Source organism: Dromaius novaehollandiae, chromosome Z (genome assembly GCF_036370855.1).
Source record: "Dromaius novaehollandiae isolate bDroNov1 chromosome Z, bDroNov1.hap1, whole genome shotgun sequence".
Lineage (NCBI taxonomy): Eukaryota > Metazoa > Chordata > Aves > Casuariiformes > Dromaiidae > Dromaius > Dromaius novaehollandiae.
The window spans coordinates 43,273,361-43,299,927 of record NC_088132.1 but is presented as its reverse complement, the minus strand read 5'-3'; the positions used below and the strand labels follow the sequence as shown (position 1 = coordinate 43,299,927).

Here is a 26,567-nt window from a genome sequence, read left to right as displayed (position 1 = left end):
GGCACCGACTCGGGCAGTCGGGCAGTCAGGGACTGTGGGAAGAGTCGGTGTGTGGCCTGGGACGAGCAGGGAGGTGAAACCTTGGGCGTGAGACAAGTGTATATGGTGAAATGGGTAGGCCTTGCACACGTTTTGTCTGGGCTCCAGCCTTGCTAGCCTCACACAAGCAAAGCAGTACCTCGTCCCATGCAGCGCGTTGGTGGCTTCTGGGACAAGTGCACCGTGGCACGTGCTACCAGGCACGCTTCAGGAGGAAGGGCTTCCTGGCGGGAGGCGAAAACTCCCGTTTCGGTCCTCCCAGTAGCAAAGCCGGAGAAGTGGCCACCTCCGGAGGCCATGGCGAGCACCCCTCGCCCCCTGGACGGCTGCCCTTCCCTCCAAGGGCTGGGCGGGAAAGGCCGGTTGCTCCCCCAGGTCACGGGGACAAGAGCGCGCACCAAGGTACGGCTCCCATAAGGTGCCACCGCTTGCTGTAGCTTATTGGGTTGTCTGGAGACCGAGAGTCACGTCCACAGGGCCAGACGCCCATCCAAGTTTGCCCTCAAAGGCTGTGAGATGGAAGGCATCCTGGATGTCATCTGGGATGTTACTCTGGAGTATTTTGGGGTAGAGGGTTTTCTCTGGGGTGTGAGTGTCCCTGGGTAACGCGCCAGCACTGAGGACTGCAGTTCTGGGCGACAGGACTGAACCTGGGAGTGAAGTGAGACTTAGACATCCCTGTGGCACTAGTACTGAACCTGGCAGTGAAGTGAGACTTAGACATCCCTGTGGCACTAGTAAGCAGGAATTTCCATTTTATTTCCCCGTGGCTGTACTACATTTATCCATTACTCTACTTGGCAATCTCTCTTGGCAAAACATAATTCAATGCTATTTACACAGAGCAGATTTCTGGTACGTTGTTCTTTTTGGAGAGAAGGGAATTCAGCCAAGTCCCTCATTCCTGTAACAAAACGTAAAGCATATTGTAGCTGAGTACAAAACTGATCAGGCAATTATGGAGATTATTTCTGATGGCTCCTGCAGCTCTAGAAATATAGCTTGATCCCATTTTGATCTGGACGTTCTAACGTTGGCTAGACCTGCCCCAAATCTTTGCAAGACCAGCACAAAGGTACAAGCCGCTCAGCACTGTGCTTCCGTCAGGACCGGCAAGATGAGAGAGGGGTTTGTAGCAATCTGTTTGTGACGTTAAAGTTATTCTGCTCCCTGTAGTGAATGCTGTAGCTCAGTAGTATTCTTGCTTTAAGCGTATCTTCCATTCAATCATTTCTGATTTAAATCAGCTACTTAGTTTACCAAGTTCAATGAGAGAGAGGAAAAAAAACATCGCTTTATGAGTTCACCCCTTCCTTTAAAGTGTTTTTTAATTCCACAGATTCATCTGATTATACAGCTGTTAGAGAGCATGAAAGTGAAACGTTTAGAAATGTTTGATGAAATGGTCATTACATTAAGTAAGCAACAGAGAACATGAAAGAGCAAAGAGAGGAAAAGGAAAATGCTACTGACTTTTTTTAAGATTATCGGTTGTGGTGGAAAATAAAATGTTGTTTAGAAATCACTGTTTCCAGTCTGGCAGATGTGGTTTTTCAGCTTCTCCAGAAGTTGTGGATCCTGTGACTGCTCAGCGAAAGGGTGGACCTTTCAGTTTTACTCTTGTCAACAGCAGTGAGACTGCCTTTCTTAGGAACTCACCACTATTAATTCACTTTCCTGAACACGGGCCTTGTGGTTTGTTCCTTGATAAATCCATCAAGAATCAAGGTAGGTTTCTATTAAAATAATTCTTCAGTGAGATATTCAGTATGAAATATTTCAAACTCTGGGAACTGATGTTTTCTGAATAATCTTTGCTAGCTGGAAATTTTCTGATTAACCCAAGCCAAACATGGCTTTGAAGCTGGAGGTTGAAGCTAAAATGATTCAGCAGTAAAAGTTCTGCTGACTTTCGTAACTTCTCGCATGGTCAGGCATATCCAGTCAGTAGCCTGTTCGAATGCAAGGTATGTCCATAACACTCCAGCAGCAGGATGAAAGTTATTTTATTACCAATTTGAAGTGATGTCTTCCATTTGCTCACTGGACTTGATCAAAGCACTTCTATTCACCACTCTATTTCTCCTTAAACACTACATTTTAAAGTGTAGGGACATCATGAATATGTTAAATTCAAGAGGGAAAAATAGCTGAGTTAAACTGGAGTACAACTGGAAGAAAGGAGTAAAAAAAAGATTGCAGCACTCTCGTGATGACCAGCTATTAACTCAGGAAATGCAACCTACACTTCAGAGAAAGCTAAATGTGTTAGTAAGGTACAGTCATGCAAGACTCATGTACCTGAACTGTCTCAACTCTGGGGAGCTGGGACTCCCAGAAAGCACGTGGCTAGGATTCTGGTATTTCAGTGTTTGTGAATCAGACTGCATGCAACTGACCTGTTAACACATTTGTTTATAACTTCTCAAGAGACATCAGAAGTGAGGGATAGGAGAAAGCAGAAGAGGAGTTTGACAGCGGATAGAGAAGGAGAAAAGGGGAAAGCTGAAAAATAAGCATTTGAGGGTGGACTCAGAAAACGGTGGGGACTGGCTAGGACTCAAAGGGCACAAGGCTCGGAGGCTGACACTGGGAACATGGAGGAAGGTGACGCTTGGACAGATGAAGTGGAGATGGCACCAGAGTAGGCAGTGGCAGTGGGCAGGGTAGTAGAGGAAAATGTGTCTAATCAATAGCTCACACAGTCCCTTAAAGGACCCAGTACTAATCACTAGAGTCCTGAGTCTTTGCAGTCCTCTTCTGGCAGTGAATCACTGGGACCCCTCTGGGGATTGTTTGTTTTCTTCCTTCTAGCACCTGATGCGCACAGAGGGCAAATAGGCCCCTACCGCTGGGACTGGTCAGCTCAGGCGGGAAGTCTGGATCATGCTGAAGCAAGGTGCCCGTCAGTCTGGTTCCTCGCCTGGAAACTTGTTACTGCAGTGTGTTTGCTTTCCTAAAAAGCTAAGAAGATAATTTTAAAAACAAGAAGTCCTTAGGAAAATGTTAAGGTCACTCTATGAAGTTCTTAAAAGCTAGGATATGCTAGTTTGGATGTTGTGGTACTTAGACACCTAGCTGCTCAAACCTGGGCCCTTCTGCTTATGCTGAGACACCTTTTCAGCCACCCTCAAGTGTAGGAGCCACGTAGAAGCCCCCCAGCACTGGGGGCTTGGGAAAGAGGAGTCCCGTACTCATTTCAGGACCCAAGTGTCTAAGTCCCACTGATGGGCCTAACATGCATGGTCTAATCAACAGCTACCCAAATAGCTGTCATCATCACAGTCTGTTATATCAAAGGGGTTCGATGTTTTCCAATAATGCAGATGTGCTCCTGCGTTTTGCTGACATGTCCTTTGATCTCTGAGGAGCCTGAGGCGCACCGACGGCAACTGCTGCGACGTCCTCTCCAAGCTGTTCGCTTCGTAGCTCGCCCCAAGGCAACCTCTGGTGCTCCGGACGGGGCTACGCAAACCACTGCCAACACCGGCCTGCAGAGGCCGTTACCGGCATTCAGCCGCTGCCTGTGGTCGGGTACTGGCCAAAGCCAGAAAGTAAGCTCCTGAACACAGCCAGGGACCTCCAGCCAGGTTCGTGTGTCTAGGACCACGAAGACCAGGGTCCAGGTGTCAGGTGGGAATGTGGTAAAAAAAGTGTGGTCAAAACTTTGAGTTTCCTTTCTATTGGAGAGGCTGATATTTCAAACAGTTTCTATTTTCATTTCCTTGGAAGAGTAATTCTGAAATAAAACTGTTGTAGCAAAAAAAAATAAAAATAAAAAAAAATGTGAGGCCGTTGAGCTTGTATCCCTATTCTGCATGCCTGAAGGGTATCTGTAACCTCACGTTCAGCTTTGCTACTACAGGACCCTTAACCACGACATTACATACCCATACTGCTACAGGTAGGGCATACAGTGGCGTTAACAGAAAGAGACACCATTTAGGCAACCACTGAGGTTGCTTCGAGAGCAATCCCTGGGTGTGCACAACACTCGCGGCCGCTTTGACTCCGTCGCAGGATGAGTTGCAGACAGGCTACGCGCATCCCTCTCGGCACGGTGGTGAGGCGGCGTACCGCCTGCGTCCGCGAGTCCCCTGGCTCCACGGAGGTGGGTGCTGTACCTGCAGGGACGTTTTCGCTGGCCCTGGGAGGCCCCTGTGAGCTGGTGCTGTGCACGGCAGCAGTGCGCCGCATCCTCCGCAGGGAACGCCTCGGCCGGTCGGACCCGGGAAAAGTGGTGTTTGCCCAGCCGGATGCAGCGGAGCAGTTTGCCTGGCAGCATTTGCCAAGCACTGACTCAGCTCCTTCCTGCTTCCCAGACTTCCCTCAAGTAGTTGCCCTTTCCCTCTGCCTCTCCTTTCCATGTACCCTATTCCATAATTTTAAAAACTGGCATAGCCTATATCCCCAAAGGATAGTTCTGTTAAATGTCCTGGATACCCCTGGCATTTCTGTAGCAGTCGTATAGATTTTACCCAGGAAAATATTGCTCAGAGGTACCCAAAAAGTGTAAAGTTTGCCTTCCAGCCACGGGTATCAAAACATAACAGTAAAATATTGGCTCAGTGAATACAAGTATATTATATGCCAGTAACATAGTGACAGTGATCAAAAAGGTCTGCTAAAGTTAGTGACTTCATGTCGGCTTTCGACTCTTTTTCTCCCGGTGAGGGCTGGCAGCGCTCCCTCCACACAGATACCATCTCAGCCCCCGGGGAAATCGCAGCAGCTGTTTCTCAATCGCATGTTGCCTCTACTCCGGCACGGCCACCAGTGGCAGGTCAGTCTTCGAGAAAGGGGAGGACTGCCAGGCTGCAGGTGCTGGCGAAGGACACAGATTTGCTGTAGGTCCGTCCAAAAAAAAAAAAAAAAAAAAAAAAGCCAGCCTCTTGTCCCAAGTTACTTCTCTTAATGGAAATCACATGCAAATCTCTCAGATTTGGCCAACTGCTCACATCAAAAGCTGCTGTGAGAAGACAGGCCTCCGCACTATTCTGGCTGTAGCAAGTAAAAGCAAAAAGGTTTTGGATTGCAAGAAGTATAAAAATGGACAGATGGTTCCAAATTACTCTCCCTTTTCCTTTTCTTTCTGTCTCTCTGGTACATATGCTATTCAAATAGTATTTGTCATAATTTGTCATTCCTGAGGTTATCGTTGGTGGAAATTAAGACAGAGGAGAACAAAGTTGTTGACAGATACTATTTATTCACAGGATTTTTCACATACGAAAAAGCAGTTAAAAAGAAGGTAAGTAGATTTCTTTCTTCTTAACAGTCTTTCATCCGAATTTACTTAGAAACATTTTTTGAACGGCAAATTGTCATTTATAACTATATAAATTTTTGGTTCCTTCTAAATACTTACTTTTCATTTACTGATCTGATTAAGTTGCCGGTGTTTGCTGCAACTTTATTCTACAGCTAACATACATAAGAAAAAAAGAGTGCATGTTGACAGTGATGGAAGAGAATTTTAGCCCAATAGTTCTCGCATTACGCATAATTTTACTAAGTTTTATGAAGCCTGTCAGGGTTTCCAGACAGAAGGCCCTAGAGAAAGGCGGCACATGAGTTTGCCTCGTATAGGAAAGTCCCAGCGGCGTCTGCATAGGCCGCGCAAGGGCTGCGGGCGAGCCGGGCACGGCCGAAACCTCCAGGCACCTGCTCTGCCGCTCGCTGCCAAGCAGTGCGACGGGTTTTATAGCAGGAGTTTTAAAGCAGCGGCTTGGGGCTGCACTTTAAAGACCCGCCGCTGACGCCGGGCTGTAAACCGGCGGTTTTGAGCCCCCGACGGCGGAAAAGGGGCCGGTTGGCTGCGCCGGGGCGGGGGCGGCGGCGGGAGAGGGGGACGGAGAGAGCGGGGAGGGGGGCAGAAAGCCCCGGCACGCACGCAGCGTTGGCCAACCCGTCGTGGCCCGTTCCCAGCTCAGCTGGCCAAGAAAAACAACCACAAAACAAAGAGAAAAGCCACCGCGGAGGCGGCCGTCCCCCTGGGTTTCCCTCATGACTCACGCGCGAGAATCGTTCCCCGAAAACGTGCAGGAACTTTCTCTGAAACCGAGTCAAGGCCGCGACTAAACCCTCCGCGGCGATGCCCTCGGCGGAGCTGGGCTCGGCCCCGCGGGCCCCCTCGGCCCCGGCGCTCCCGGCGCGGCTCCCGCGGCGCTTCGGCGAAACACCGCCGAGGGCGACGGGCCCCCGCTGCGCTCCGCAGGGCCTGACGCGGGGCCGGGGCGGGGCCGTCGGGGGCTCCCGAGGGCCGGCCCGGGCGAGGGGGGCGGCGGGGCGCTGCCGCGGCGCGGCGGTGCCCGGCTGCCCGCCCCGTCGGGGCCTCCGCCGGCAGCCGGGGCAGCTCCCTCGCACCCGGGGCAGCTCCCTCGCACCCGGGGCAGCCCCCGGCAGCGGGGCCCCTCTGCTTGCTCGGCTCCCCCCGCCCCTGCTCGGCGGTGCCCCTCGGCTGCGCTGCGCGAACACACGCGGCGGCCCCCGGGGAAGGTGGTTGGGGAAGGAGAGCGCTCACCTTCGAGGGGGAAAAAAAAGAAAGCTGTAGGCAACGCAGGGAAATGACCGCTCTCCACCCTCCACCCTGTTCCCCTGTTAAAAGTGATGCACTAAAACCGCCCCTGCGACCCCAGCGCGGAGGGCGTGTGCGCCCGCCCCGTCTGCAGGTGCCCAGCAGCGTTTCGTGTCTCGCCTCGGCGCGAAAATCGCATGCGGCTCCAACAAGCTGCTCTGAAAGTGAACACCGCGCGCTGTTGGGAGGGCTGTTCCCGCCTGTTTCCTGCAAGATTTGTGGGTTGCGGGGCTTCTTTGGTTTGTTTGGTTGGTTGTTTGTGGGGTTTTTTTGGATGCTGCGGTCGATTATTATTTATTATCCCGGGTTTCTTTTTGAATCACTGCTGACACAAGTGCAAATCTGAATAATTACTGTTTACAGTTCTGGAAAAGAGGTGCATGAGCCGTCCAAACGAGCCCCGGTTATGGAATTGGAAACCACCATTTCCGTAGGCGTACAGGTACATATATGAAGCCAGCAACGATCTGAAGCCGAGCAGGGGAAAACGACGTGTAAGGACACCATGGATAATCACAAGGGTAACCAGTTTTTCTAGTGCTCCCGCAGCACCAGCATCCCTCTCTCCACATCTGTCCTCCGCGCCTTGTCGGGTCACGTAGCGGTGCAGGAGAATTAACCTCTGGCTTTTTCTCACGCAGTCTTCTGTGGCTTCATCGTCTTTCTTCAGATCGCCGACTTTTCGCGGGAGTCCACCTACGATTTCAGCCTCTGTAACCACGACGAGATACGAGAGGATCTCCTAAACGTTTTGGATTCACACATGACCTTAAACGAGGTTGGTGGTTTCTCTGGCGGCATCAGCGGCAATCTGTCGGGACAGCACTGCCTCCACGATTTTATCCTTGACCGCCGGCCGCCGCTTTCTCAAAATCCCGATTAGCAAGCCGGGAGCTGGATAGTGTAGTAAACTGGTGCGTGTGAACGGGACGGGGAAATTATCTCCGACTGTCCTCGGGCGACCTTCCTAAAATGTGAGCTGGAGCCGCGAGCTGCCGGGACGGAGCGCAGGGGCCGGCGGAGGCTCCCGTCCGAGCGCTGCTGCCTTCGCTGCCCCGCAAACCGGCAGCACCGGGAGTCGCCGCCGCCGAGGACGGCTGCAAAGGTGATGAGCGGCGGCGCGGACGCACGCCCCGCGCCCAGGGCCGGCTGCAGCTCTCGGCGGCGCGCACCCCGCGGCCGCGCAAGCCCCGCGCAAGCGCCGCGCGCGGAAGCCCCCCCGTCGGCGCGGCCCCGCGGCCGCGCACCCGGCGCGGGGGGCCGCCCCGTCGGGGCGCCGGCTGACGCGCGGCCGCTCCCGTTGTGTCCCCGCAGGAGCTGCTGCTCGACTTCCACGCGTGCGACGAGGCGGCGGCGGCGGCGGCGGGGCCGCAGCGCTCCGAGGTTGGCCGGGGGGCAGCCCGCCGCGGGGGGAGCGGGGCAGACGGGGCGGGGGGCGGAGTGCAGAAAGGAGGGACGGGGGATGGGGAGGGCGGCGGGAGACGGGGAGAAGGGGGGCGCGGGGAAAGGGAGGAAGGGGGAACGGCGGGGGGAGTGGGAAAAGGAGGGAAATGGGGAAATAAAGAGGGGCACCGGGGGAAGCAGGCAACTTTTTTGCGGAGCGGCGGGCGGGGCCGGGCGGGGCCGGGCGGGGCGGGGCGGGGCGGGGCGGGGCGGGGCGGGGGCGGCCCCCCCGCGCTGAGCGGCGCTCCCGGCAGGGCTGGCGGCGGGCGCAGCGGGCGGCGCGGCTGCTGGAGTGCGTCCTGGACGGCACGCGGCGCTGCGGCGGCGCGGCCCCGCTCTGGCGCGGCACCCTGCGCGTCGTGCGGCGCCACTGCCGCGGCTACCGCCCGCCACAGGTAGGTGCGCGGGGCCGCGCGGGGCCGCGCGGGGCTGCGCGGGGCCGCGCGGGCGCTCAGTGCTGTGCGCCCCCAGGAGTGGCTGGACGGCGGCGGCGGCGGCGGCGGCGCGGGGCTGTGCGACGAGAGCAAGGTGCAGGAGCTCATGGCCGTGTGGAGGAGCTACATGAACCTAGGGTAGAGGGAGCGCGGGCGTTCCCCGCCGGACTGTGCGGGATATTTATTGCCCACCGTGCAGCCGTGGTAGCGGCTCATCTTGCACGCCTGTGTGTTGTGTTCTTAATTTATTAAGGAGAAGCTGCCCGCGTACACACTGTTTGCACAAGTGCTTAAAATGCCCTCAAGCCACGATGTACAGATGTATCAATTAAAAGCCGTTTCCCGAACCAGCGTGCGGCGTTGCCTGTGTGTGTGGGAGGTGGAGAGCAGGCGCGGGCGGGAAGCGGCCCGGCGGCGGCAGCGAGGTCACCTGCGGGAAAACACGCCGGGGGCGAGAAAGGCACCACGAAAGGCGGCAGTACCGGGGATTTCGGGCCCTGGCCCGTCGCCGCGCGGCTCGGGCGAGCGTCGGGAGCTGCAAGTCCCGGGGCAGGGGCGGTGCTTTGCACGCATTTTTGCGGCTTTGGAGGTGTTTGCAGACTTATTCCCTCGGCCGTGGAGTGCGCTTTGTGCACGCCCCGGCGGCGCGGGGTGGGGAGAGGGGGGCTTGAAATGTTCGGCAGCGACTTCCCCGCAGCGAGAACGCGGCACGCGGAGGGCGGCGGAGCCGCGGCCGGGCCGCTGACCGCTTCGCTGCCGCCGTCGGGGCCGCCCCGTCCCGTCCCGCCGCGGCGGAACCCCGGGCGCGTGTCCGCGCGGGCCGGGGGGAGCGCTTTCGCCGGCGCACGGCGCCTTCCGCCGCGGCGCCGGAAGTGGCCGGGGCCGCTTAGCCGGGCGGGCGCGTGCGGGGAGGATGGCGGGCGAGGGCGGCGGGCTGTTCGTGGGCTTCCGCGCGCTCGGCCGTTACTCGGGCGGCGTCCCGCACGTGCTGCGCTACCACGGCCGCCACCGCCAGTTCTACGTGGCCACGGCGGCCGGCCGCAGCGTCCACACCTACAACGTGAGTCGCCGGGGGCGGCCCGGCCGCGTGCCATGCCCCCCCTCCCCCCGGGGCCCTTCCTCACCGCCACCCCCCTCCCGGCCCGGGGGGGGCACTCGGGCCGTCCGGCCTCCCCCGCCGGCCCCCCCCCCCCCCCCCCAGCACGGCAACGTGAGGGACGGGAGAACTCGTGAGGGGCCGCGGAGCAGCGGGGGACGGCGGGGGAGCCGCGCGGGGAGGCCCCGCGGGTTGCTGCGCGCCCCCCCCCGCTGAGCGGCGGCGCCGCGACGCGCTGGGGTTTCTGCTGCGTTGCCGAACAAACCGCCGCTTCGCGCACGGCGGCGGCTCGGAGTGCGAGCGGCGCAGAAGCGCGCTCCGCTGTGGCTGGTTTATCCCTTAGGCCGTGCGAGAGCTCTTCGTGTAAAAAGCACGTGGGCACGAGTCAGTTTTACAAGATGAGGACCTGTGGTATTGACTCGCTCTTTTTCTATGTGCTAAAAGAGTCTTCAATCTATAGAAACAAAATAATAAAATAGCGCTGAATCAAGTGATTATGTTGTACAGCAGAGGGGAGGCAACACACATCCTTGTATATCTTGGTGGTTTTTCAGGGTTAAGTCCCACTCTCGAACTAATTTAGTAATGATCGTCTCTGGGCAAGGATGACATATAATTTGCTTCAATGGCACTTCACCAAATTACTTGTGAGCTCATTGAAAATAATAATGTAATGTGGTGGTAGTGGGAGTAGCATAGGAACAGAGATTATGTGAAAATAAATTTGCCCAAGCTCTGCAAAACGTCTATAAATGCGTGCTTAGCATCACGCGCATCGTGTAAAGTTTATTGAGAAGCACAGCTCACTGGTGCTGAACACCTGTCTTTCTGCAAATATCATGTCCTTTTCCTTTTGACCTGCTGTCCATGGGTTCTCTTGTAGATACCGTTGCAAACTAAGATAAATATTTGTTGTTCCTGGTGAGGGATGCAAGTTCCTTATGTCATCTCGGCCGGTTCCTAGAACTTGAATTATTATTTATAGCAAATTCAGTGCAACAAGCAACTAAAAATGCCTTTTGAATTTTTTGTTGCAGGTAAAGAAACTTGGTATTGTTGCTGTCAGTAAGTATTGCAGATTGTTCACCCTCTTTTTTTTTAACAAATCTAATATCTGTGGCTAGTTCTGAATTTAAAAATGGAAAATGAATCGTATGTATAAATATTTACAGTGAAGTATGTTAAAAGGAGACGTAGAATGAAATACCAGGCACTCAGTTTGGAAATAAGATTGCCTTTACAACCGTAACTTAGTTCTCTTAGATATATACCTTGTGAACCTCTCTCTTTTTTTTTTTTTTTCCATCCTGTTCTTTGGAAAAAAAGCCCCTGGGTTTTAAGGAATGGGCAGTGAATAAAGCTGTTATTTCCACATCCCCTTTTTGTTACTACATTTACTGGAAGTCTGTGTAATAAGAGGAAAGTGAAAGTCTCAAGAGACTTTGAGGAGGGTTAAAATTGGCTGGACTGCTGGGTACAAAGCGTAGGAATCAGTGGCTTGGCATCCAGTTGGCAGCAAGCGTAGCGCCCTACATGTCAATAGTAGAGCCCATATTGTTCAGTGCCTTCATCAACAACCTAGATCATGAGACAGAATGTACTCTTATCAAAAATTTGCAGATGATAATATGTTAAGAGGAGTAGCTGACATGCAGAATGGCAGAGCTTCAATCCAAGGAGATGTTGCAAAACTTTATGACTGGGCCAACAGAAACATCATGAAGTTCAGCAAGGGCAGGCACAGAATTCTGCACCTGGGACAGAACAGCAAGCTGGGAACTGAGCTGCAGCCCTCCCGAAAAGAAGCTGGGGTTATGGCAGTGCCAGACTGAACGCGAGCCAGCAGTGCAGTCGTCGTGAATAAGGCAAGCCGTGTACCGAGCTATGTTAGGAGGAACATGGCCAGCAGAGCAGGGAAAGCTGTTACTTCCCTTTATTTAGCACTAGCGAGGCTGCACCTGGACTGCTGTATCCAGTTTGTGCCTCCCTCCCCATTCAGGAAGGATGTTCAGAAACTGTGGAGAGGATCGGGGCCCTACAGCACATGGCCGAAGAGGAGAGATTGAAATAACTTGATTTGTTTAGTCTTGTGAAGAGAAAACTAAGGGTTGACCTAGAAGCAGCCAACAACTACTTGAAGGGCATTTACAAGGATGGCGGAAGAGGGAATTGCAGCACAATATAGCAATTGTGAGATCTCCGTTGTCAGAGGTTTTCAGCCCTCACCTGAATGCAACTGCAGCTAGCCTCATTTGGTATTGGGGGTGATCCTGCTTTTTGGGAAGGGCTGGGTGGAATGCTGACCTAGATGACTTCCAAAGGTCCCTTCCAGCCAACATTCATATGATTCTGTGAGATGAATGCTGCCTTGAAAAGCAGGATTTTACTTCTGCATACCACAAAGTGCTTACACAGATCTTTTAAAAGATATATTTTTGGTAACTGAGCACACAGAAACACGAATAATCACTGTTACACAACTGAAACTGGATTTAGAAGTCCAGTAGTGAATACTTTCTGCAGTAAACAAATTAATGAAGTTCTGTTTTGAACATACAAAGTCATAAAAATGTTGCATATTCTGTAAAGTCTTAAGCCTTTCGGAGAATCGAGACATTTAAATACAAAATCATGATTGAAATTATGTCCTTCTGTATGTGATGTCATTGGTTTAATGACGTTACGTGATTGGTGCTCTGAATTTTTTAATCTGGGCTTATCTATAACTATCTTGGCCTAAGCAGACTTGCATAGCACTTACGTGGAGTACCAGACTTTTCTACTCTGATTTTAGGCATCAGTCCCTTTAGAGGTATTATCGGAAGATATCTAACATGTATAAACAAATGAAACCTCTCATAGAGTGCAGCTTTTCTTATTTTGTTTAGTTCTTCCCCTTGAAGTTGTGCTGCGGTACAGCAAGGAGTATAGGATTCTTTGCGTCAGATAATTCATAGTATAAAGCAATATTGAGGGGCATACTGTGTGATTGTGTAAGTTTGCTGTACTGCCATGGTGACTTACTTAAGGTTGCAGAGATGATTCTTGGTCTGGTATTTTTCAGACAATCTTTAAATGCTGTGCTTTTTATTCTTATACTTAACTAGATGTGGGAGTATTCTTCTAGGTTTCTATCACATCTGTATCAACTGTATCAACTTCTTGTCAGTGTGGTTTGGAGCTTGGATGTGTAACATACTTTTACCACTTGAGCTAGTTCAGTAGCTGATAGCAGTAATAGATTTACTTCCTGAACCAGTTACTGGGTGGGAAATGATATTTATTCTTAGAGCAGTAAGTTTCCTATCACACTTGCTGTCCTCAGAAAGAAACAGATGTAGGAGTGTAGCTGTAGCTTCCAGGTTTGTAGAATGGTATAACCTAATAGGCGTTGCTAATTCTGTGTTTATCATCTGTGTTTCCAATCCAGTGGGCTGCAGGGCTGCGACAGTCCTTATAAAGAACTTAACCCAAAATAACACTTCTAAACTTTCAGAAAATTAATATTTGCCTTTACTTACAGTGTTAATTATTTTATTATTAAGTGTTTTTCAAAAGAAGAACCATGTTGTGATTTATCAATGTGTTGTTGCTTGTGTTCTTCTAAAATGTACACATTTCTTTAAGAACATATTCAACAGAACAGCTTTTTTGGTAGGTTATTGTGCTAAAGAAATACATTGATGGACTTTCTCTTTTGCTACGAACATGAAACTTGTTAAACTTTCCTGTCTTTTCGTTAACAGGTAATGCTTTGTTACAAGATATTACTTGTTTGGCAGCAGACCGGATGTTGGTATTTGCTTCATATGACAATGTTCTCCATGCTTTTGCCAGGAACAAAGAGGTTTTTATCTTTTTAACTTGTTGCTTGATAGTATGAAACAGTTGGGTAGTGTTTGTTTTCTAGACACCTAATTCATTTTCTACACGCTTACATTTCCATGGATGTTTTATGCCTTCAATTTTAGGAAGACAAAGCTCTGTTCAGCAGAAGGAGCAATAAAAGCTTACAATAGCAAAACATAAGAACAAATTCTGTAATGGCTGACCTGTGCTTTAAGTATTAAAGTAACTTGCCAACGCTTTTTAATAACAAAGAAAATAGCATGTCTTTTTCTTTAAGATGTGTCATCTTTCTCTGCATTTTATTTAAACTTATTTTTAAAGTGTGTATTGGCAGTCCTCAAGCAGTAGGCTAACCTGGTATGCTACCTGAACAAATTATATTGAAAAAATGTCTATTTGAAATTCTAGGTAGTTCATACCTATGAAGGTCACAAGGCCAAAATACAGCTTCTGCTGCCTTTTGGTGATCATGTCATCTCTGTGGATACTGCTAATGTTCTTATTGTTTGGGATATACAGTCAGAAGGTGAGACTTTATTATTGTTACAAGTCTAATGTCTCTATAACATAACATTGTTAAACATTCAGTAATTTAAGAAAGGTTCTTTAATGTGCGTGTTAGGAATTAGTTTATTCTTGAAAAGCCTTAAACAATAATGTTACTTAAACAGTAATTTGAATTTCTAATGCTGCAGTAATTTTTCATGCATGGCTCCTGCACCACATGTGGAGACACAATAAAGATCCAGATAGGCATATAGAAGTCTCCTCCTACAGAAATTACATATTAATGCTCCATTTTCTGGTAAACAGTGTGTTATAGCAGGTTTGGCATCACCTCTAAAATCCTATAATTATTTGATTGTTATCAGTCTGGGTACGATTAAATTCCTATGAATAATCTTTTAGTTGTGTCACCACCTTCTCGTGCCATTGAAAAGTGCCTTATGGAATGGCCTGACTTTTCTTTAGAAAGCATTCTCAGACTGTCGTATTGGCCCATGTCGTTCCCTGTGTACTAGCTCTTTAAGTGTCTGCAAACTGGCTTTAGTGATTTGAAGCTGTTATTACAGGCAAAAGGTATGCTGATCAGATGAGGTGTTTTGCTCAGGCAGGAACAGGAATCCTTCAGAAAGATATAAATCACTACAGTTTTGCCAGCATTGTTGTACTCGGTAGGTTTATAGGGAAAAAAAATATACCTTCAGGCCAACAGATGTTATGATGTAAACAAGTTTAGCCTGTCCTGTTATGTGTTAGCTAATCCTTTCATGTAAGAAACCCTAGTTACGGGTTTCATACAGAGTAAGCATCAGTTCTGCCATCCAGCAAGGAATGAAAAGCCTGCAGATTTGTAGAGGTAGCCGTACTAACGTTGTTTCTTACTTTTTTGCAGAGGAATATCTTCAAATGGATTTTGATAAGGCCATTTTTGCAGTTTCTGCAATTCTGCATCCAAGCACCTATTTGAATAAAATTCTCCTTGGTAGTGAACAAGGGAGCTTGCAGCTGTGGAATATAAGATCCAAGTAAGATTCTTAATGGCTCAGATATACTTCATGCTCCAAGTAGTTTCATATGCAACAGCTGATATTTTAAAGTATGGTAACTTTTGAATGTGGAATCTTTTACTGAGTTCTTTGGCAGAAGTTTTCAGTTGGTCTGTCTCCAGGGACGCAAGAATGCTGCTGCACCCTTAACGCTGATGTCTCAAGTCGTGTGTTGTTTTTTCTCTCCTTGCAAAATGTCAGGGATCGTGCAGGAATTCTTTTATTACATTACCTTTCTTTTATTTCTTGGAATCACATAGCTTTCCCATGAACACAATTAAAATGGTTACTAAATGCATGTTCAGGCCTTCTGCCTCTCTTTTCTATGCTTGATTTTATAGCTGGTGCTGGTCCAAGGAAGTGGTGGCAGGTAACATGGAGGCAGTTAGCATCTGATACTTAGACTTCAGTAAGAGATGTGTAGACATGTGGTTGCCTCTGAGCATGCCCCAGTAAAGCAATGCCTGAGATGCAATACATCTAAGACATTAAAAAATCTTCTTTAGGTGACTTAGAGTCTCCCTTAACTATATAAGAACTTAGGATACTGTTACTGCTCTTTTGTCAGCGCAGCTGGGTTAAGTAATTTCAGTTCTCCACTGTTTTTTCTCTATATAGTTTCACAGATAGGTATGGGCACAATTAGTGAAAACAAACTGGCAGAATTGGAGGAAAGGGTTGATAATCTGTGGCAAGAAAAGAAAGTGAGAGGTGGGAGCAGATTGTTATTGTCAGTCTTGTAAGAATAGCAACCTATAGCTGTGGCTGATGGAATAGTTTTTTAATCACATCTATTCTTAAATCTCATTTTCATGTTTACACTGTTAGTAAGCATCTAAAATGTTATGTGACTGCTTGGTTTGTGAACATTCTTGCATCACGTTTTGGCTGTTAACACTTATGTTTTTGAAAGAAAGAAGGAAGAGTATACTTGAAAGACAAATTAGTGTCTTTGTGTGGTGAAGTTACTCTGCAAATGAGGAGTTTGTGTTTTTAGAAGTTGGACTGAGACCAGCTCGTTGTGTGGATGGTGAATGTTCTGAAGAGGTCTGCTTAGAGGAGAAATGCATAGCGAGCAACTGGCTTGGAATGAGTTTTCTCCCTCTTTATGTTATGCAACTATGTCAACTTTAAAGTATTAATGCGTGGCACTAACTTTTTCATATAAATATTCTTACCCATACATTTTATTCTTGACCATACTTAGTAGTGTTATTTTTTTTTTTTGCATTTAACCGGTATATGGGGACCAAAATCTGTCTTACTTTCCTGTGCAAATGTGTGTAAGGTGTGCATTTAATGTGGAAAATTCCTAAATGTAAACTGATATTTTTGTCTTGTTTTTGCAGTAAACTCCTATACTCATTTGCAGGATGGGGCTTAGGGGTCACAACTCTTCAACAAGTTAGTATTTTTGGTATCTTGCTGTCTTATGTAACTGGTTGAGAATAGCAGGCAAAATATTGTTCTTTAATATTATAGCCGTAAAGTTTACTTATGTTCTTTCAAGTCATGTTAATAACCCTCTCTAGCTTTTTAGACATTGAAAAGAAGTAGACTTGAAGGCTTATTATATGTCCTTCCTCTAGTCCTAGCAGTTCTGTCATATTTAGCATCTTAGCCATGTGGTATTCATTACTTCTGTAATCTTTATTCACCGAATGACGTAATGAACTTTCAGAAATGATCTGTTTACAAGATGCGGGTGTATGCTGTGTGATGTTCGTTACACTGCTAGTTTCTTACTGTTTAAATTATTTTGCCTTGGAGGTTAGAAAATGTAGGTTTGCTGATTCAAGAAGAGATTTTATAATTGTATTTACTATATTAAAACTAACTGGTAGCATTTAAAACATTGGTGACAGCTCAAAGTGGTCTGCAGTTGTCCTGGATAAAACCTGTAAATGTGAATGTGTGAGGCAGGGGTGTATAATGGTCCACCAGAAATACTGAAAACTTAGTGAGCTGTTTTTCCAAGAATTTCAAGCTTCTGAAAACAGAATGGTTTTATCCAATTAAGTGCAAAATCTTACATCTCTCTATTTTTTGTTTAGACTTATTAAATGGTCAGTCAGGTGATATAGATAGATAATGTCTTGCAAGATGCCTTATTTGTTTATTCTGAACAAGTTCTGTACTACTTGTCCCAGACTAAGATGCATTGTCTTATACCTACTCGTATTGCTAGTGTAGCCATAAGCCTTTTGTTTCTCATTTCAGTTGCCATTCAATGTTTCTTGCAGGCCCCAGCACTAGACGTTGTTGCAGTAGGTCTTGTATCTGGTCACATCATTGTACATAATATTAAGTTTGATGAAACTCTGATGAAATTTCAACAAGATTGGGGTCCCATCACAGCAATATCGTTTCGGACAGGTAAATCTTAGCACTTTCGGCGAAAATGCTTATAAAATTAATAGAAGGTAATGCTGTGGTAAAAGCATTTCAGAACCAAAGTCTGGGGTAAGTGTTATGAGTTTTAGTTTTCAAAGGCTATAGATAATCTAGAGAAGTTACCAAAAAGTAAGAGAGTTTGTGTATCTTCATCATGCTTGTTGTTTTGTAGTGTTTTCTTGTGTACACACTCACAGTGCACAGAAAGCATGAAATACAGTACTCCTTCTTCAAAGTGAAGTGAGCCAGTTTGTATTTATAGTGTGCTGAGAGCTATTGCCACGGGAGTTAGCGCAGAGTAATCAGTACGCTGTAAGTTAGCACCCAGGCTTACTTCTCAGTAGTCTTCCCAGTGAAAACAAGTCAGAATGTTAATAGATACAGGTTTCTCTTATATAGCTGGGATTATTCCTGAATGGATGTTACTGGGGATCACTGAATATATAACAACTTTTTTGTGTGATAGGCAAGTACTACTTACTCAGCTGTTACTTTAACATTGATCCTGCCTGCAGCATTGTGATCCTGAATCTCATCTCTCATTTAACTAGACTAACTTTAAAATCTTAACAGAATATAGATTGATGCAGGATGTATTGGGAAGGGATGCAACTGGGAAGACTTGTGAAAAGCAGCAACAGTGCCTTTTTGTGTCAACCATTTAACTTAAAATGTCAAAAAAGTTAAATAACTGCTTATGTCTGCTTGAACACGCAGATCTTTTATTAGTGTCACACTCCCTCCAGTCTCTCTCTCTCTCTCTCTCTCTATCTTTACAGTTGGGAAATACGTAAAAATTCTTGGTTCAAAAGAATCATTTTAGTTCTTTTGAATTCATGTACTCATTTCAGGCTTTGAGTAAAGTGCTCTTTATTAAAATTAAAATGAGCTACTGACAAATTTCCATATTGGTGAAGCACTACAGAAGAGGAAAGCCCTGAGCCCGTCTATTATAGCTGTCCATTATGTGTGTAATTGTAAATTGGAAGCTGACCTTTTCTTTTCTTAGATCTAAAAGGTTAGTTACCAATTATGTGGGAAGTAGATGACTCTTTAACCTTGACATGATGTCTAACTTGCCTGAATGTGTGTAGTATGTTTCTGGAAGCTAGTATGACCTGTTAATCTCCTTAATATTAGACAAAATAGAACAAGGAGAACAGAAATTAGAAATCCTGTGAAGTGTAAATTTTAATTATTACTTAAAACAATTCAATAAACATGTAATCAACTTGTGGAATATTTTTGCAAGCCGTTGAGCCATGCAATTAACAGGATTAAAAACAAGAGTGTTAGCTTCTAGTGTGGCGTTACAGTTGCTCCTGTATTCTGAAGCCTGAAGACTAATAAGTTTGGGGAAAAACACAGGATATGGAATAACATTTTTAAAATGGTATAGGTCAAGATTTCGTGTGCTTTCAAGCAAAACTCCCAGCCTTGGCTGTTGTATCAGAATGCTGCACTTATGCATATCTGGTGTTATCTGATATGAACAATTCCTGTTCTTATTATCAATGACCTTTGTTTCTTTTCTGTTTGAAACACTAGACTATTTCGATAAAAGCATATCTTTAGACTTAGCTTGAGAATGAATTTTTTCTTCAGAATTGTGACATATATCATTTTCTTGCATCAGTTTTAAGATGTGAGAAGTCAATAAGGTTTTACTGAATGTCAAGAAACAAACTTTTTTATTTTTGGTTTGTGAGTAGATGGACACCAAGTTATGGCAGCTGGTAGCCCCGTTGGGCACATTGCACTGTGGGATCTAGAAGAGAAGAAACTAATCAGTCAAATGCGAAATGCCCATTCCACAGCAATAGCTGGTATGTCGTTTGTCCCTGGAGAGCCACTTCTTATTACTAACGGTGCTGATAATGCTATACGGGTAAGTTGCTGCTAACTGCTATTTTTATTTATTTATTTTTTCTCCTGTGGTCCTCCAAAGTGTAAATATTTAGTCTAGATTGAAGCAGTGATTTTTCAAATGAAACAAATAAAACTCAGATTACTGAAGTTGCTGCCTCTCAGTCTCTGTTGATGCATAGTGAGGCAATTTAAGGGTCCACTGCCATGATGAGAACATGGTAGCTTTGAAGAACTAAATTCTGGATCCACTCTTCCAGAACAACAATTTATAGCCTGGTGCTCTAACTCAAATCTCCATCTATTTCAGTTTTCATTAGTGTTCTGGGCTGTTAACTGTTGATTCTGAGAAATGCCCATTGTGTTGTATGTTCTCTGATGCCAGTAACCTCAGGTAGAGAAGCAGAACGAACAGCTGGGAAACATCAGGTGTTCTGGCACCTCCAAAGTTTTAGGGCCAAGAGTAACAGCCCATCTGTGGACTTCGCTGTGCCGGCTCCCAGCTTACCCTACTGCCAAGAGGTGTAATTATTGGCACTGAAGTGTTTATGAGCTTTATTTTTTTTCATTCTCTGGGGGCAGGTGTGGATTTTTGATGGACCTGGTGGTACTGGTCGTATATTGAGGAGCCGAATGGGACATAGTGCACCTCCAACAAAAATCAGATACCATGGGCAAAATGGAGAGCAAATTCTTAGTGCAGGTATGAATTCTCATTCATGTTCTTCAGTCCGATTTCCTACTGGGATGATGAAAACATGCAGAGCTCAGTATTTTTGTTTTGCTCATGTAATAATTTATACTTCATGTATTATGGATTACATGTATTTATGAAACATAGCAAGTAATTAGTATAGATAGTGTCATTTATTGTTCTATCAAACTGTTTCACAGTTGCCCTAGGTTACCCTAAGGGAATGCGTAACAGCACGTAGGTAAATGGACAAGCATAGGAGCTGCCTTTGCTGCCCATGCTCATGTTTGACAAATAAAAATTGCTTCATCATCTTCTAAGGAGCTATTAGCTGGTCAAATGAAAACCCTCAACAATTAGTGAAATTCTGTTTATGGAGGGGAGGAAAAGAGGGAGCCTAATGCATTTGGTATCTTGCAGGAGCTGCTCCATTTTTCCTGCCATTTTGGTCATGCTTTGTGGGTTACAGATGCTTTGTAATTTGTTACAGCTCAGTTGTAGCTGGAATGTGTCTTGCCACGATCACTTGTTAGCAAGACATTACTCTAAAAGTGTAAAAATTGTAGAAGTGACTAAACTTCCTTAGAAACTAACGTATTTTAAAACCTACAATCTTTTAGGAAATGAGGTGCCCATTCAGACTTTTTTGTGGCCCAAGACACTTCAGAAATGGAGTAAGAGACTCTTCAGTTTAGTTACTCTGACAGAAAGAAATTATTTGCATGGGCAACGTTTGAAAACATGCCACGTTTTTAATGAATGTTGCACCTAGTACGGCTCAGCGATGCTAGCACTATCCATAGTAAAATATCTTGTTGGTCAGGGCCAAGTCAGTAGCTTAGCTCAGTCCAGATGAACCACGGTGACAATCAAAATTACTTAATAAATCATCACACTTGTTTGTTGCGGTTTCCTGTTTTGTTCATTGTGCTTGAGAAAAAGGAGAGGGCACAGAGGCAAGCTCTAAAGTGAAAGGAGTCTCAGGCTTTGAGATTGGATGTATCTGCAGTGTAAGGGGGCTCTACGTTCCTTTCTGAACCGGTGGTAAAACTGTGCAGCAGAACTGGAGTAGCATTGCTGTGAGGTGCCTTTCAAGTGCTACTACCGATCTCCTTAAAACAGGCTTTCTGACAAATAAACTTAAAAATCTCACCAAGGTCCCTGGTTTCATCCTGCTTAACACTGCTTCCAGTCCCCAACATACTCATCCTGGTTGCATGCAAACGAATCTTTTTCCTTGCAGTGTCCTGTTTCTGAATATATCTCTTCATCCTTACACAGGTTTTTCATTACTCCTGCCATGATACAGAGTTAAAGATTGCTTGAATACTGTAATTGCTCTGTTGTTTTTCAGATTCTTTAAGTTCACTTTGACTTGTTTTCTCTTTCCTTATTTCTTTGGTCTAAAAATAACCTTTTGTGATTCTTCTGACCTTTTAAAGTTGTCTCAGTGCCTTTAGTTTTACCTGTGTTTTGGTACAGGTTTTTTTCCCTAGCTTGACTTCCCTGGGAGAATGAGGTTTACAGAATTACATTGTCTGCTAGTTTCTGATTCTACTTTGCCTGCACCTCCCCCACAAAACCTTTAGACTTTTTTGCCAGTTTCAAATTTGAGCCATGTGTCCCTCTGGTAAATGAAATTCTTTTAAGGTTCTGTGAACATTGGTGGTTGGGTAGAGGATGGAAGTCCCATTAGTGTCCTGGTTTACAGGAAAGATAGAGAACTCGGCTTTCACCTTTTCTGTTTGGGTTAACTTACTGGCTAGCCTAGGTGTGTCTCTTAACCAGCCACAGCATGTGTAGATTGGGGGTGAAGAAAGTATTGTAGTTGGTAAGGAGGAAGTCATGGAGTCATGGGAAAGCTTTAGAGATACTATGGAGGGATTTGAAGGACGTAACAGTATCTTTAAGGTGACGGAAGGCTGTGAATGGCTGGATATTGTAATGAAGAAAGAGGGCGATAGAGAAATTGAAGTATTTTATAGAAGATGAATAACAGAGAGAGATGTCATTTTCATCTGTGTGGGGCTAAATAATGGGAATGGGATATAGGCCATTGAGATCTAGGCTTCACTAGCTAGTGAATTTGCATTTCTCCTCGGATCAGAATTTTTATTAAAGTATATATATTTTTATACTTTACTATCGTTTTTGTGGTTTCTGAGTACTTATCTTCTGCTTTTCTTGTTTGAATAGATTATGCATAATATAAAAGTTGATTTTTGCCCTTCCCTTCTCTAATATTTCATCAGGTCAAGATGGAACATTGCAGTCGTTTTCAACAGTGCATGAAAGATTCAATAAAAGTTTAGGACGTGGTAAGTATTTCAGTGAAAGTACAAATAGCGGTGACAGAAAATGCAGAAGTATTTATGTAGAAAGGTGCTAAAATATTAGGCCTTATTTTCACTTTAACTGTTGTATGAAAGCCATGCACCTCAGTGCTCAAGAAATGTTAATCATTCCTGATGTGTATAAAGTACACTCTTGGATATGTTTGCCTGATTAAAATACTTAAGCAAAGTAATTTCTCTAGCCTGACAGTATATATTACTTTACTGTGGGAGAAGTTGGATGCGATTTTTGGATTAAGAATGTGTAAAACAGTAGGTGACATTTTAGTTCATCTTACATGCTTAACTTTAACTCTTTTCCCCCATTCCCCTTCTGTTGAATTGGCTAAATTAACACAAGTAATTCAGATTTCTTGACTTCAGTTCCTTGGATTTAATCATAAAGCTTAGTTAAACCCCCACACACATATTCCAAGCACTGCCATGGTTATGGGGCATTTTCTTATACAGTTCAGAAAGACCAAGATAACTTTTGGATTTAGATATCTATATATGTGGATATCCAGGTATTTCAATTCATTCAAATAGACAGGTGTAGATTAATTGATCATTTATATACTTTGGGCATTGAATTTCAGATTCCTGAGTCTTTGGTGATCAGAGGTGGGTGTTAATATATTGCTTTATGTAGTCATGCCTGTATAACCATCTCTTTAGTTGTGATGGTGGCATCTCTGCCTCGGGATGTCAGCACCAGATCCCGGAAGGAAGGGAGTTGTGTAGTATGTCTGTGAATATATCAGTCTAGTGATCTGCTCAGCATCACATGAATTGTGTGACAGGAACTCTATGTTCTTAGCTCTTCAAACCCTTGGAAATAACAATGCTATGTCAAGGTAGAGATTAATGGTTTCCATGGATGGATCATCGGACTTCAGAGCTTTTACATAAGCATTTGTCTATTAAACTAAAATAGTAATTAGTATCCTTTTCTTTCCTATTCATGGACTTGGCGCACATTTCACCAGAGAGGTTTTTGGATAGTTCCCATCAAACAAAGGAATGTTTAGATAGTGAAGATCATGGATTCCGTTTCAGGGAAGAATGTGCACTCTATATTAGCTATTGATTGTATACCTTTGTATGACACATCAGTATTCTCAGGTTTTTTGGTTTAAAAAAAAAAAAAAAAAGGCAAATCCATGACACCAAAACAATCCACTTGCTCCTTATATTACTGATAAGTTTCAAAAACCTACCTCACATCATGGAGAAGCTAGAATTTATTATTTGGAAATTTCCCTAAGTTTCTTTGAAAATGCAAATTATAACCTGAAGCTTGAGTTAAAAGCACCTGTAAAGAGGGAATGAGGATTGAGTGGTGACAAGCTTAGTTTTAATTATAGGTAATTCTGTGTCTGTTAAATGTAATACTAGTTTGAAAATATATGTCAGTTTCAAAAAAAAAAAAAAAAAGATTTTGGCTTACTCTTTAAGTTTAATAGGAACTTTGTTTAGTGAATTGCCCATTTTAAACCAATATTCTCAGATTTAGCCCTGAGATACTTATTTGCCTTTTTTTTTTTCTTTTTTCTTAGGTTCAATTAACAAAAAGAAATCGAAAAGGAAAGGTCTTCAGCATGATACAATGGCACTTCCACCTATTACAGCCTTTGCTTCAGGTAAGTAATCTTTGAAATATATGACAGAGCTCATCATGTGTTCATTGTTATCTCTTAACCCTCAAAAAACGAATGGATTGAAAGTCCTTACTATACTGATGAGATTATTGGGATTCTGTGGCCCTTCGTGAGCTACAGAATGCCAGTTTAAAATGGCATTTTATATGGTAAACTCTTCTCTTACAAAGAGATTACAAAATAAATTCTTTTTTCTTTTTTTTTCCATTTCCAGTAAGAACATTTTATTTCAAACACATTTGAGCTTAACCAGCTTTTGGCTGGAGAAACTCCGGTATGGGAGTGAAGATCTTCTAGCATACTTACTGTTCCAGGCTGGAGGACCAGCAATTAGGGGATGGATATCTGAGTCAGCTAAGGAAAGCTTAGTTATAGAAGTTGACTTTGATCCCCAAATTCTTTCCTTTGAGTCACTTTTCAAAGTCATATTTCAATTACTCTGTACATTTGTGGTTCAGTTTGCAAATACTGGACCTGACTTTTTGAAAGAGAATGGCTATTATAAACTATCTTTCATATTTAGGCATTCAGGGCTTGGTTTTGAGTTGTGGTAGGAGTGTGGAAAGAAATACTAAATGACTAGTGCAGAGAAAGTACTGTAATTTTTGATTGTTTACCAGCATGAAAACAGTTCTTGAGTTCAAGATATGTTAATATATAAATTCATATGTACTGCACAGTATGCAGAGAAGTGTATTAATATTTTTTGATAGTGCCTAAAACATGATGTGTAACATTTGAGACAATTTTTTTCACCTCTGTTCATCAGCTGAAGTTTAACTTTGTAAAGGACCAGAAGCTGATCTCCTCAGCTGATGAATGAGATGCAGTGTGATGCACTTTTGATTTGATTTATAACATCAAATGGAAATGACTTACATACTTGGATTTTCAAAATTCTTAAATACTCTTAGCTTCATTATTTGTGAACTAATTTCTTTCAGCTGTTACCTACTGTTTCTTTAACTTTTGTCAATACAAGTAGCACTGTCATTGGGTTAACTAATTTTTTACTAAATTAGGTCTTTTAAGAGAGTTAAATATTTAACTGAGACAGAATTTAGGATACTGGGAATTCAGAGATTCAAGATTCTCAACTTAGTGACTGATCTGTGTAAACAGAAGCAAATTACTACTTACTTGTTCCTGTTTCCTTTTTTGGACTTTTCCTCATTTATACAGCTTAAAACATAAATGTATCAATGAGGGCATTACTTATTTTTGCTAGATGTTATACGGACACTCTGAATCCAATCAAAGCAAAGGCTTGTGTCTATTACGTTTAACTTAAATTCATTTTCTGGAATAAAGTTTGTTTGTATGAAGAGTGTGGATGTGAGTTACACTTGTATTGGTGGAGAAGGAAAGAAAGTATTACGAATGTATGAACTACTACAAGTTTTTAGAAGATTAACTTCAATTTAGAAAATGAAAATCATTATGTTCAGTGCTTTAGGAAGTAAATGATGTTAATGCTCACATTCTGTTTTCTCATTGATAATTAAAGTAGTTTTATGGGAGAGAAAGTTACTGTTCAGTTACTTTCGAGAACTGGCTAAAAGATACTTGTCTTAGGCACACAGAAGTGAGCACAGAAGTTTGCATTAATGTTAGCAACCTCATTGGTGATGTCAATTATTTTTGTGTGCGTGTATCTTTGCTTACTTGCTGCTATTAGGAGTGATTGTTCCAAGTCGGGGTTGAGATATGTGAACAGAACAGCAGTGATTTTGTTTTCTTTAATGTGTGCACTTATTTCTTTCCCAGAAGTTCTGAATAATATTGTCTTCACTCTCCTATTTTTAAGGCTCCAGATTTTTATATAAACTGACTATTATTTTGAATAAGCCAGGGGCATATTCAGAAATAAATCAACACTGCACTTACTGCTGTTTTTGTCAAGCAAACTTAGCAGTAATCTTTTAAATTTTCTTTTTTCCTATCTTTGTTTTATCAAAATGTATTCATTTGAAGTTATACAGCGTATCTGTACATATTTGTTGCAAATGTGTATGCTTTTTTCTTTTTTTAATGAATGCCACACCTTCTGCCTTAATGATTTAAATGTTTGGAGGCCTAAGAAAATGTTTAAGTTCGTTTTAATTTGATTTGCGTTTTTGTTACTATATTATCTTTGGTTCGTGAGGTGAATGGTTTTGTATCTTGTTGTTTTATTCTTTAAAGGTCTAGAAATGCACAATTTCAACCCCCATTGCTAATTTTTAAGGAATAAAATCCAGAAAAAATGCAAACTTGCTCATCGCTTAGATTCCTATGTGATTCTGACAACAAAATTGTTGTACTGAACTTTTGAGGAAACATTTCCTGCAAATGCAGAAAAGGCCTTTGCTGTGTGAAGCAGACTTAGCTCTTAAACCCTGCTTTGAATGTTAAATTAGTGCCTTTTGCTGGTTCAGCAGCTTAAGAAAATGTTTACAGCTTCAGCTGCAAGTGTATGCTGCTTGAACTGTTAAATTAAACCATTTAAGTTTAAATATGCTTTTCAAACCACATTGACTCAAGTGTACAAAGATATCAAATGTAACATACCAAAAAAGTATTGTTTTGGTAAAATTGCAGTTACAACAGCATAAGCAGTAGTGTTTACCAGGTAATTTTTTTTAACTATAG

The 26,567-nt window shown here is 44.4% G+C and overlaps 1 protein-coding gene across 1 annotated transcript in view; it reads left to right on the top strand.

The window, feature by feature from the left end:
• The first annotated feature begins 9,342 nt into the window (after nt 1-9,342).
• LOC135325094 (WD repeat-containing protein 36-like) overlaps nt 9,343-26,567 on the top strand; it is a 32,760-nt gene continuing 15,535 nt past the window's right edge. Inside the window, exons 1-11 of the mRNA XM_064502581.1 lie at nt 9,343-9,553; nt 10,627-10,654; nt 13,336-13,436; nt 13,847-13,964; nt 14,835-14,967; nt 16,338-16,392; nt 17,232-17,364; nt 19,095-19,270; nt 19,831-19,951; nt 22,195-22,260; nt 23,835-23,918. Of these exons, the coding sequence (XP_064358651.1) occupies nt 9,407-9,553; nt 10,627-10,654; nt 13,336-13,436; nt 13,847-13,964; nt 14,835-14,967; nt 16,338-16,392; nt 17,232-17,364; nt 19,095-19,270; nt 19,831-19,951; nt 22,195-22,260; nt 23,835-23,918 (1,162 nt within the window). The 5' untranslated portion in view covers nt 9,343-9,406. The remainder of the gene's footprint in view (nt 9,554-10,626; nt 10,655-13,335; nt 13,437-13,846; nt 13,965-14,834; nt 14,968-16,337; nt 16,393-17,231; nt 17,365-19,094; nt 19,271-19,830; nt 19,952-22,194; nt 22,261-23,834; nt 23,919-26,567) is intronic.